The 12,821-nt window shown below is 42.9% G+C and overlaps 1 protein-coding gene across 1 annotated transcript in view; it reads right to left on the reverse strand.

Annotated features, from left to right (window-relative positions):
• The window catches only part of Slc4a4 (solute carrier family 4 member 4), a 352,960-nt gene that overhangs the window by 96,180 nt on the left and 243,959 nt on the right, over positions 1–12,821 (reverse strand). The window contains exons 9-12 of the mRNA XM_045161217.1: positions 11,418–11,505; positions 7,663–7,817; positions 6,915–7,028; positions 4,459–4,633 (exon numbers count right to left, since the gene is read on the reverse strand). Coding sequence (XP_045017152.1) covers positions 4,459–4,633; positions 6,915–7,028; positions 7,663–7,817; positions 11,418–11,505 — 532 coding nt within the window. The remainder of the gene's footprint in view (positions 1–4,458; positions 4,634–6,914; positions 7,029–7,662; positions 7,818–11,417; positions 11,506–12,821) is intronic.

Consider the following 12,821-nt stretch of genomic DNA (forward strand, 5'->3'; position numbering starts at 1 on the left):
GGGCGGAATTGGAATACGAGAGACTTACTGGTTAGAATTATTGACTTGGAGACTTGTCACTGGCTAGAGTTGTTGGACTTAGAACTACAGAGTTTGATGTTTACCCTAGTTGCTTTAAATCTTATATTGGCTGAATATTTTTTTTTTGCTGTGCCCAATGTCATCTTTTGCAGTGACACTGTTTATTCTGTCATTATGGGTTTGGGGAGAGATGTTTTGGCGTTATGGCTTAGTTAAAAGACCTTAGATTATGGGGATGTTTGAACATCATTAGGATTGATAAAAACTATGAAGACTTTTAAAGTTAGACTGAATGCATTGCATTTTACATCATGGATGATTATTATGGGGACCAGGGGCGGAATGTGGTGGTTTGATTCAGATGTCCCCCATAAACTTAGGTGTTCTGAATGCTAGGTTCCTAGCTGATGGACATTTGGGAATTAACGCCTCCTGGAGGCAGTGTATTGTTGGGGGCGGGCTTATGGGTACTATAGCCAGTTTCCCCATGCCAGTGTTTGGCATACTCTCTTTTTCCTGTTGTCCACCTTAAGTGAGCCAGGGAGTGATGTCCACCCTCTGCTCATGCCACTGTTTTCATCATGGAGCTTCCCCTAAAGTCTGTAAGCCAAAATAAACTTTTTTTCCCACAAGCTGCTCTTGATTGGATAATTTCTACCAGCAATGCAAACCTGACTGTAACAATATGATTACATAATTATATAATAATGGGCATCAATATATAAATAAGTAGGCAAGATATTTGTTTTATACAGCTAACCTATGGGTTATATGACATAAAGAAACACTACATGCAAATTTTCTTCTTCAGAGAGACAAGGCCCTTTAACAGGAGCCGGCAGAAGAGTCTACATGGCCACAGCCATGTGGTGCTGGGTGTCTAGTCCGAGTCTACACTGCGTTTTGTTGTCCTGTTGCTAAGCCAAGACTTCTTTTGCCAGGGTATCAGAGTGTGTGTACCCTACACATTGTGAGATACTCTTATATTAAATCACTCACTCCCCAGCCCTGGAAACATAAAAACAGTACTCACTGATTTCAGCTCAGCAAAGATGCATTCTAGATCACCCATTTTCTGCCCTTTTTCACTGTTGACCCACTGTGGCTCCTGCAAGTGCCAATTGAGCCTAGAAAGACTTTGCCAATATAGTTCCTTTGTGAAAAAGGCTTCATAAGTGAGAGAAAGAATATGTTCTTAAATATTTTCATTGACAGCAACTTTTCAAACAATGTGGTCACAGTTTTGACAAATTTATCAATGGAGACTACAAAACCTATTAATAAGATAATCAAATTATGCCTTAAAAATATCCTCATATGTTTACATTGCTGTGAATTACCCACTCCCAAGAGTATTACCAATCACTTGGCTTTTGTACTGCCTAACATCTTGAGGTGCTCACCTATTCATGATTCTCCAGATGACTTCTGAATCCAGAAACTTCCTCAGGTCATAAACAACAGGGGGAAATCCCTTGGTGCACGTATATGTGAAGTCTAGTTGGACTCACTTGGATAGAAACTAACTCGCATAGCAGGGTTCAAAGTGAACTCGGATACAGTCCTCCTTGTTCTCAGATGCTTCACTCGGCAGGTAAATCTGGGCTACAGGTGTAGCTCAGTGGCAGAGCCCTTGTCGCACTTACACCAGGCCCTAGGTTCAACTCACAGCACTACCAAAACCAAAAGGAAGAAGCCAATCTTACGAGTTTGCAAAACATGACAGTTCCATTGCAAAAACAAAATCATTGAAGTCACACACAGGAAGTGCCACCATGTCATTTCAATGAGAAAGACTGTCCATGAAAAAGAAATAGTTATAAAATTTCTCCGGGCAAGACACTCTTTACCCTGCGACACACAGATGGTTTTGTTCTTACCGTCCTCTGAAAACCACAGATCTCTCTGATGTCCTCATCCTTGCCTCGTGGTATTTCCCCAGCACTTCCCTCTCCATCTATTTTCCTGAATGGTTTGCTGTAGTAAACACTATGTCACAGCTAGATGAGGAAGTGCTGCCCAACTTGGATACGTCTCACGAGTGAGCACGAGTGGTCATGGCAGAGTGGCCGGCAAAGCTCTCTTCATACAGGTCAGTCCCGACTCCCACCTCTTGTTCTCTATGCCTGTGCCACAGGTCACTCTGGGGTCACACAGAAATGCGCCTTCTTTGACCAGCACAAGGTTGTATTAAGAATACTACTCAGTAGAAATATTTAAATCAGGAGGTTTTATTAAGTTTGAGTTTTCAAGGGTCAGAGAAAGGAGAACATTCAGCACACACTCACATAGGAAGAGACATGGTGCCATTTGCCTCTGTCCCTGAAGCCTCGGCTCTTTGGAGTCTCACAATGCCTAAGCTGCAAGGACACCCAAACTAACCACGTGGACAAGGAGTGTGAGAGTGGCCAGATCCAAGGGTTGCCAACATTCCAGGCCAGGCACTAGGCAGGAGAGCAGAAGCCATCAGACAGCGTCACTCCCCGATGCCGCCCAGCGGCAGAGTGCATGAAGGAGCAGCGAGGGCCACTCAGCTGAGCCCGCTGACCAGCAAAAGAATGACAGTCAAGACAGGGGCTGGACGATGGGCAGCCACGAAGAGCACTTTCCTATACAAGTGTGAGGGCAAGACGAGGCCTGCGAGACTACTCGAGGCCGGTCCCCAGGACGCGTGTAAACAGCTGGGCATGGCCACTTGCATCTGTAACCCTCGTCCTGTAGGGAAGCAGAGACGTGAAAAGCACCAGAGTTCATGAACAACACCGCGTGCTCCAGGATCAGTAAGAGTCCAACTCAAGTAGGGGGCAGGAGAAGGATGGAGTGGGACGCCCAATGTCCTACTCCCATCTCCTCGGCCAGGTGCTCCCTGCCACAGCCGAGCACATAAGGTGTGGCATGGACACATACATGTGCATGTAACACACACACATGCAAAAACATAAAAATTGAAAAAAAAAGTAGTTGCTTCAAGCCTCTATATAACTCTATAGCAATAGATATGGGATTACTGATAAGAATTCTTTTTTTTTTTTTTTTTTTTTTTTTAAATGGGCACACCAGGGCCTCTAGCCACTGCAATCAAACTCTGGATGCATGCACCACCTTCTGCATCTGGGTTACGTAGGTCTGGGGAAATTGAACCTGGGTCCTTTGGCTTTTATTTTTTTTAATTTATTTGAGAGCGATAGACACAGAGAGAAAGACAGATAGAGGAAGAGAGAGAGAATGGGCGCGCCAGGGCTTCCAGCTTCTGCAAACGAACTCCAGACGCGTGCGCCCCCTTGTGCATCTGGCTAACGTGGGACCTGGGGAACCGAACCTCGAACCGGGGTCCTTAGGCGTCAACAGGCAAGCACTTAACCGCTAAGCCATCTCTCCAGCCCGTGATAAGAATTCTTAAACTAAAATGCAGCTGTCTAAGGTAACTTTCCCTTGTTACCTGGAACACCAAAACTGTTAAAGATTCCACCTTACTTTATATTTAGCAAGAAATCTAGAATTCAGACATATCCAGGGAAGAAAGCAGAAGTGGATCAGAAGTGACGCTGGGGAGTTAGCTGCAATGAAGGAATGACAACTGGCTGGCAGAGCTCATGAGTGCTGAGTGGAGGGACAGTGGGTTTCAGGACACCAGGGCAGAGTCGGCAAAGGGCTTGAGATGGGCTTCTATGTTTACACGGGGACATCAGCTTCACTCACTATGGATTCAGTACTTATCACAATGCACTTTTAAATGAATGGTGCCGCTAAAAGTCACTTTGCCCATTCCGCTCTGATTGATTCTAAGAACATCTTTTACTAAAATTGTAGCTGCTACTGGCACAAAAGGAATGCAAACACTACCTTCAAAGTAACAAACAAATTATGGTCACAAATAATGGGACAAAGTTATCCATGCCAAAATCTTCACAACTTAATAAGAGACAGGTCCAGGTATAGAAGAAAACACTGTTGGCTAAATTCTGCCGGGAGACAAGTAATCCAACCTTGAACAGATCACTGTATGGGTTGGTGACTGGGATTTGGTCATGTTAGAATAGAGGCAGTCAGGTGTTTAAGCATTCCCAAAGGGTCTGATCATCACAGCCAACAGAAGATGGTCCATATACTCAAAACAGTAGAGGGTCTAGACCTTGTGCATTGCACAAAATTTTAGCAGCTGATACACATTTGCCCAAATAGAATTGTTGTTCCTCATTTCCTCCCCTTCTTTTCCCCACTTGTGACTCAAGCCAGATTTCAGCGTGCTATTTTTGTAATTACTAACATGCCAGAAATACAGCAGCCAGCCCGAAGCAAAGCAAACTGCAGCATGCAGAAAAAAGAAAGAAAATCACGCTGAGTAACTGAAAGGCCATCTGCTCCTAGCCGCGCCATAGGGGTGAGGAAGACAATCTGGGCCGGACTATTTGTATATCCTCCCCAAATTGGACCCACCTGCATGTTGTCCGTGGCATCCCCGAGCAGTCCTCCAAAAGTGATAGCGTTTGTCACTGTTGCCAGGTAAATGAAGAGAATTGCAGAGAGAGCCTGAATGTTTAAGGCATCATAAAAATCGCTGGCAAAAAATGGTGCTTTCCTCTTTATGTCCTTAATTAATCCACCACAGAACCTGGGTAGGGAGAGAGCAAGTGTGTGAATAAATATAAAATAAAAGACCATCAGATTCAAGACATAATTCACCAAAGATTGCGAGCCTAACAGGACTGAGTCAATGACAAGATACTAGTTAAGATAATCTCATTTAGATGAGAAAACAATAGTGGAGAAATGCATCTTTGTCTGTCTGCCTTTTTCAGTTAGCAGAGTAAGTGCCACATTCTCTAAGATCACCCAATTTCAGTTAGATGAGAGAGCTGTGTAGGTAAAGTTCTCCAGCCTCTAAAGGTAAACATCCAAAACATGTGAACATATCAAAAAGACCTTGGTGATCTCGTCAGAGTGTCTTCCACCCTCACTCGCTTGTTTCCTGAACGTCTTCCCCAGTGTGCTGGGGAACAACAGTGAACCAGGCTCTGAAGGCCTGCCCTCACGAAGTATACTTCTGAGGATCAGAAGGAAGTAGTAAACGAGATAGAGAAGTAAATACAGCAGAAGAAAATCAAGGCACAATCAAGCAGGGATGGGGCTATGTAGTTCTAGTAAGGATTGGGATTATAGCGAGGGAGGCTTGACTAGTTCTCTGAGAAGGTGACTACGGAATCGGAATCTGAACACACTAAGGAATGAAGGCCTGCAGGTGTGTGATGGACAAAGGTCCCGCGGAATACATGACAGATACAAATGTCAGTCTACTTCCCTCCCAAACCAGCCTCAAGCCTCAGCCTCCTGCATGCAGAGCATAGAGTCTGCCCAGAATGCCCCTTTCCCAGGCCCACCAGTCTCTCACTTCAGTGCCCAGATCTCCTCTCTGGGGTGTCACCCTTCCTCAGGATTGTGCACCTGCTGGACCTTGGCCACACCTGGTGACCCCTTTGTGCTTACTTGATACACAGAGGGATTTTATAGAAGGTATGCTGGAGATAGGGTGTATGCAGAGGGGAGATGAGGAAGAATGAAGAAATGACAATCTGACTCAAATCAAAACATCAAATCCTATATGTTGGACATCCATAAATATGCAAAGGGTTATTTCTCGTGGAGTTTGTGAAGAGCACCCCATAATGACAGTGAGGTCACTGGGGGCCCTCATCTATGATGGTGTGGTCTCACAGGACTACAAGGGAACTCCCATTGCCTAGTTGGCAACATTAGCCATGATAATGTTCTCTAGTAGAACCCATGCATCAGGCACTGTGGAGATGGTGGCATAAACAAATTTACAACACTATCGGTTGTATAAAAGCATATATGTAATTACAGACCATACACAGTTCTTATGATGATAGCCAATGACTGTTACCAGTTTATGCATTTGTTACACTATGTTTTTTTATTGTTGCTTAAGAGTATATTCCTGATTATAAAAAGTGAATGTGCTGTAAAACTATATATCACATTACATGTAATGTTTACCTTATCTGTTCATTGTCTCAAGAGGCCACAATGAGTGATTTACTGGCCCCCATAACTTAAGTGCCTTCCATGACATTTGCATGAGGAGCAAATAACCCAAAAGACACAGTTCTCAGACCACATCCCCATCAGTAGTCAATGCATGGCTACACCCAGAAAGGGGTGTGAGTGCATAAAAGGTTTTGTATTCTTTGTTCTTTTTATTTTATTTTATTTTATTTATTTGAGAGGGGAGAAAGAGAGAGAATGGGTGTGCCTGGGCCTCTAGCTACTGCAAATGAACTCCAGATGTGTGCACCCCCTTGTGCATCTGGCTTACATGGGACCTGGGAAATTGAACCAAGGTCCTTTGGCTTTGCAGGCAAATGCCTTGACCACTAAGCCATATCTCCTTGTTCTTTTATAACAATGAGTAGGGAAATTATTTCCTTCTACTTTGAGAGAGAAATTCAAATTGGACATTAGAAGAAAATACATTCATTTCATTCAGATTCAATTGCATGTTTAAAAAGATATATTTAGGGTTTTAAAGAGTCCTGCCACATCTTCATGAAATGAGAACCATACTTAAAATTTTACTTTATCCAAAATAGAAAAGACACTGTCATGGTAGAGAACAAAGAATTATCATGAAAAGAAGTTTGCTATCGCTGCATTTATTTAGTTGCTTGGTATTTATCTCCCGCCTTTACAAGCGAGACCCATAAGGGTAGAAGGATATGGTGTTACTGCATCACCAGCGCCTGTAGCCTATAAATATTTATGGGTTTTCAATGAACAAACCGGTGATGAAATGCTGAAGGTGAATCGGAACAAGGAAGGCAAATTCAGACATAAGGAGAAACCTTCTTGTCAATGGCAAAGGGTCCGTCAGTTACCGGCCAGTTCGCTGCAGCTCCTCACAGTCCCCGTGCCCGCCTCCTCCAGGCCCTCCATCACGGGGCGTGTCTCCATTCATCTGGACATTCTCTCCGCCTGAGTACATGTTCTTCCTGAGCAGGACAACAGGCACAAGCGGACACGCATTTACTGACTCGTTTGCTTCACTCACAGCATTGAGCCCCTGGAGTTAAGCAGTGGGAGACTTTGGGGAGAAAGGCAGTTACTTCTTTCTCCCTTCCCAGCAGACAGTTCCTGTGGAGCTAAGTCTAGAGCAAGACAAACATATTGAAGACTAGGAAAGTTGAGCTAACTACGTATCTGATGGGAGGGAAACTGCTTCACGTGGAAAATGATGTGTTACCAGAAAACCAGTGCTCTGTGACGACCTCTACTAAATTTCGGAACCTACAAGGACAATTCTTGAATAAACTACGTCCACGTGTATATAAAAGGAGTCCCCCAACACCTCCACAGTGCACCTGTGATTCAGCCCACTATCATGAGCTGAGCTGTTTGGTTTATGTCCACTGAAGAGCATCAGAATATAATACTCCCTTCACAGTGCTAGGGAAATACAAAACCCAGGCACACTGGTGACACGTTTGAGGCAACAGTTAAATGGGGACCTAGGACTATCTGGGTGGTGACCTGACCTTTCTTTCTTTTCCAAATACAACCTCCTCCTCAGGAACTTCCTAGCTGCCACCATCCCCTTGCCAAAACTCCCATTGCCCGTCAACTCACCTCTTGTCAGATGATGGAAGACTCTTCGGAGGCTCTATCCTGATGGCCGGATCCCATTCCCCAGGTGGAAGGACAATGACTTCATCCAGGAACTCATCGATGCCAGCAATCAGGTCATGCCTGTCTTTTGCTTTATAAGCAATATCGTGGAATACCTGAGTGAAGGTAAGAGATGTGCTGATCTCATGAGAGATTTTCTGTGAGGGGATCATGCCACATTAAGCCTGAACAGAACAATTCACAATCCACTACAATATTCCTGTGATCATGTCTTCATATTTCCTACTCTTTCCAGTTTGTTCCAAAATATGTACCTATTCAGAGTATAGATAGGGGTATGAAGAAATGGCTGTTTTTTTTAAATGAGTTTTTCAATCAAAACTGGATAATAAGTATATGAGAGCCAACAACTCTACCAAAAAGGCCTTTCAGTGGGATAGGGGTGGAAAAGAGGGATCTATATAAGAGAAAAACCAAAAATAAAAGTAAAAAGGAGTATAACTTGATGGAAATATGACAAATATGCAATGTGTTTATACTATAAAGTATATAATAATGTTAATATTGTTATTTTTTAAATGTGAGAGCCAAAGGATGAGGAGCAGTGCTTTGGAATGCCCTCTTCCAGACACAAAGCGACTGCTGCATTCCTGACTTCACATCGGCTGTCATTAGCTGCACAAGACCTGCAGAATATCGAGCCCATGAACAGGTTGTTGTGGATGATGGAAGAGGGAAAAATGTACATGAAAGTGGGAGAGGGAATAGTAAGAAAGAAGACGGGATTCCTGGAGAAGAAGCAAAGAAGGGTGGTAGGAAGGGATTATGTAAATTTTAACCAAATTTTTCTTTTTAAAAAAACCTGTGAAACAGAGTGCCTTCTGGCCCTCTTACCACAGTTGTGGAAGACAGGTGGGAATCTTTGGAAAGCTCTACTGCAACTCATTGCCTACTTGAAAACTACTGAGAAAGGATTGTGAAAGAGTAAGTCACACTGAATGTTCATGTCAGGCTAAGATTCAGACCCTGAACTTCTCAAACACAACACAAATAATGTGAGCCATTATAAAAAGAAGAAAAGTCTGAGTAGTGTGACAGCTCATAGTTTTAATCCCAGTACCCAGGAGGCTGAGGTAGAAGGATCACCACAAGTTCAAGGCCAGGTGGCCTACAGAGTGGATTACAGGTCAGCCTGGGTTAGAGTGAGACCCTATCAAAAAGGAAGAGAAGAGGAAAGGAAAGGAGATGAGAAAGGAGGGGAGAAAAGAAAAGAGGGGAATAGAAGAGGAGAGAGGATGTAAAGAGAAGAGGAGAATAGAGAAGGTAAATAGAGGAGGGAAGGGAGGGAGAGGAGAGAGGAAGGGAGACAAGAAAGAGAGGAAAAGGGAGAGACAGAGAGAGAGGAGCAGAGGGAGAGAGGGGAGAGAAGATAAGTGAGAAGAAAAGCACAGAAGAGAGAAAAGAGAAGGGAGGGGAGGGGAAGAGCACTGCAGTAAGTGATCACCTGTCCGCCTGTTAGCCAGCCAACAGCTAGCTCACCAGGGAAGCAGACATGTCCTATCTTTTGTGCCCATCTCCAGAGAAGGAGTTTGCAGGGTACACAATCTTTTCTGTCAATAATGTAACCCAGTGGATCTTCTGAAGCTCTTCTCACGGAGCCCAAACCTTTTATACCTCAAACATCACATTCCGCCTACAGGGGAGGCCATGGCCCTGTCCAATCCTTTTCCATAAAGCTTTCCACTAAACCCCCTCGCCCGGGAAAGAACTTTTTAGATGTGTCAATCAAGTGGCCCTGCCCTTTGGTTTGTGGGGTTGAGGAGAGGCCAGCAGAAAGGTCCAGTCCTCACTCTGCAGCAGACATGCCACCTTCCCTCTTGGTTCCTCTTACTGTCTCTGCAATAGCATTAGAAAGTCAGCAATGGATTTTCCCCAGATAACGCCATAAATAAGTGTTTGGAGTCCCAACTAGTGACATGTAAGAAAAGGGCTGTCTGGAATACCTACTAAAAGAGGCCCTTAAAAAAAATAAAACCACTGGAAGTCTATTACTTGAAATCTAAAGCCTTTACAATTGACACTAGGAAGAAATTTTAAAAGGAACTATAAACATGCATCAATTAAGCAAATTACTCCTTGCAATGAGGGAAACAAATATCCTCTTGGAAATATCATGATATGTATCCATTTTCTCAGACCCAGAATAAAGTAATATGTATTGAGCAACAACCACACAGAATTTCTATGCCTCAGAAGGAAGGAATCCCAACACTCCTCTTGCTGGTAAACCAAGCCATGAAGATTGTAGACTCATACACAAAAATGAATGTTTCTCTATCCCAACAGTATTTCCTACTGTATGACTAATTTGAAGTTTTATCAAACTTGAATGTTGTTATTAATTTTCACACTGTTACAAGTATGGGTGAGACAATTCCAGAGCACCAGACACTCTTCAGATGAAGAGGCTGACGGGCTGCCTACTGTGCTAAAGGGGCGATTAGACACTCTTTAGTAATAGTAGCTGATGCACAATAGCTATACACAGTGCCTTTCTACAAAATAACAAAATCAAAGCCAGGTGTGGTGGCACATGCCTTTAATCCCAGCACTCAGGAGGCAGAGGTAGGAGTATTGCCATGAGTTTGAGACCACCCTGAGACTTCTTAATGAATTCCAGGTCAGCCTGGGCTACAGTGAGACCCTACCTCAAAAAAAAAAAAAAAAAAGAAAATCAGAAAAAAGGTATGTTTGAAACATAAGAAAATATATCATCCACTTTATAATGCATTATTTTATAAAATGTATCATTTTTAAATAATATGGCATATTGATGTTTGAATTCCAATAACTAGTACATGAAATATTTTTGGAGGTAAAGATAGTACAATGATCTCAAAGGTTTCCAAAATATTTAACTGTCAACTTCAACAACTGAAAATATGCAAATATTAGGTCAAAGTATTAATCACTTTATATACATATATATTCACTTTATATACATATATATTCAAAATTATATATGCTATTTTTATTTTTATTTATTTATTAAAGACAGAGAAATGGACAGAAAGAGAGAGAGAGAGAATGAGAAAATGGGCACGCCAGGGCCTCCAGCCACTGCAAGTGAACTCCAGATGAATGTGCCACCTTGTGCATCTGGCTTATGTGGGACCTGGAGAACTGAAACTGGGTCCTTAGGCTTCACAGGCAAGAGCCTTAACTGCTGAGCCATCTCTCCAGCCCCTCTATACTATTTTTAAAAATATACAAATAATTGTTGTCAACAATGGCTACTACCTCACTGTGCCTCAGATAATTCCAAATTGTATAACTGTGTTGAAATACTACAGAGTAACACAAACAACTGTGTATCAAATTATTTTAACTCCTAAGAGAATTGCCAAGTGTGGTAGCTCACACCTTTAATCTTAGTACTTGAGAGGCTGAGGTAGTGGGATCACCATGAGTTCAAGACCAGCCTGGTGTACAGAGTGAGTTTCAGGTCAGCCTGAGATACAGTGAGTCCTTATTGGAAAAAAAAAAAAAAAAAAGTAGAGATTTCCTAATATGTAGAATTCAATACAAAACAAACACATGCCTTGGTGTTTGAAAACTGTACTGCTCACTTGCCACAAATGACTTTGTGTCATATTATGAAGAAATATGGTGACCACATAATTTTCACAGAATGCATAAATTGTGACATCTACCCAAACAGGACATCAGGGACCCCCACCTTCCTGATTCCCTACCTCATCAGACATCAGCGTGGCAATGGCTCTGCCGATCTCATGGTAGGATTTGGCTTTCCCCTTCGGACCTAACAGAATGAACAAGAACCTAACAGAAAAGGAAAGAAACAAGCTATAACACACATTTCAACAAGCTCAGTATACATACACCCCACACATGTTCATCTTGATTCATTAAACTTCAGGTCTAGAATTCATCTTTAGAGCAACACTACTATTCTGGGTGATGGAAAAGTTCCTTCACAACATTGCAAAACAAAACGTTTATTTGTAAACTAGAGACCGAGACTCCCCTTCAATGAGCAGTAAAGGTTCACTATATGTACTTCATGAATCGTTTCCTCTTTCTGTCTTACACTTACTTCTTAATCAAGTTCCACTAATTTTGAAGTCTTTGGAGGAAACCTGCTAAGGACGTTAACAATAAAGACTCAGTATCTCATTGTATTTCCCCAACTTTTCTGTACCCAGTGTGAGCAGGGGCAAAATGTTCCTCCCCATAATTTTAGGAAATGTTGCTATTCAGCAATGCATTGGAGTCCGCAGAAACCAAACCTTAACAAGTGAGCCACATCCTGACAGCCAGAGTAAGTGGGGAGAAATGTAACAGAAATCAGTCACAGACTATTGAAAGCCTTTGGTGGGCTTCCTCATTTTCCTTTCCAATCTGTTTTCTTGATAATGTACAAAGCACTACTCCAGAGCAAACACTTCCTGAGGCATGCGGTAATGAGGGTGTCATCTTGGACAGGACCCTCGCTGACCTTGAAAGCAAAGATGCAGGTCTCCACTGGAAAGGACGGAGTCAGAAAGTGGTGGCATGAATCTACTGCCCCCCCACACACACAGGCTCGTACATTTAAATACGTAGTCCCCAGCTGGCTGAATTGTTCAGGAAGGATGTGTACTATTCATGAAGTGGAGCCTTGAAGTGTGACAGCCTTGCCCTGCAAGCTGGTCAGCTCTGCTAATGTGAGGGTGTGATGTCTGCTCCTGCCATCTTTCCCCTGCCATGAGGGCTTCCCCTTGAAACTGTAACCCCAAATTAAACCATTTCCTCCCTTGAGCTGCTTCTGGTTAAGTATTTTTTCCTAGCCATGAGACTATGACTGGGATCCTGATAAATAATGGAATAAGAAAAATGTATATCAAAAAATTCAATCCAAAGTGATAAAAAGTAGAAATTAAGAATTCAGTCAGAGGTGTGGGAAAAGTTTGAATGCATGGCTTTTATTATCAGGACATGCATAAAACCATCCAGTGTTTATGTGCTCAGAAGCCTGGCCTGAATGGAGTGCACACTCACTGTCCAGTGCCCTGAGTGAATGGAGCAGAGACCCAGGCCTAGAAGCCTGCTCCAGGATGAAAGAGGCCCTTGTAATCCTCCAGCTGGTGCTGGAGCTT

This window comes from Jaculus jaculus, chromosome 11 (assembly GCF_020740685.1).
Source record: "Jaculus jaculus isolate mJacJac1 chromosome 11, mJacJac1.mat.Y.cur, whole genome shotgun sequence".
In the NCBI taxonomy this organism is placed as follows: Eukaryota; Metazoa; Chordata; class Mammalia; order Rodentia; family Dipodidae; genus Jaculus; species Jaculus jaculus.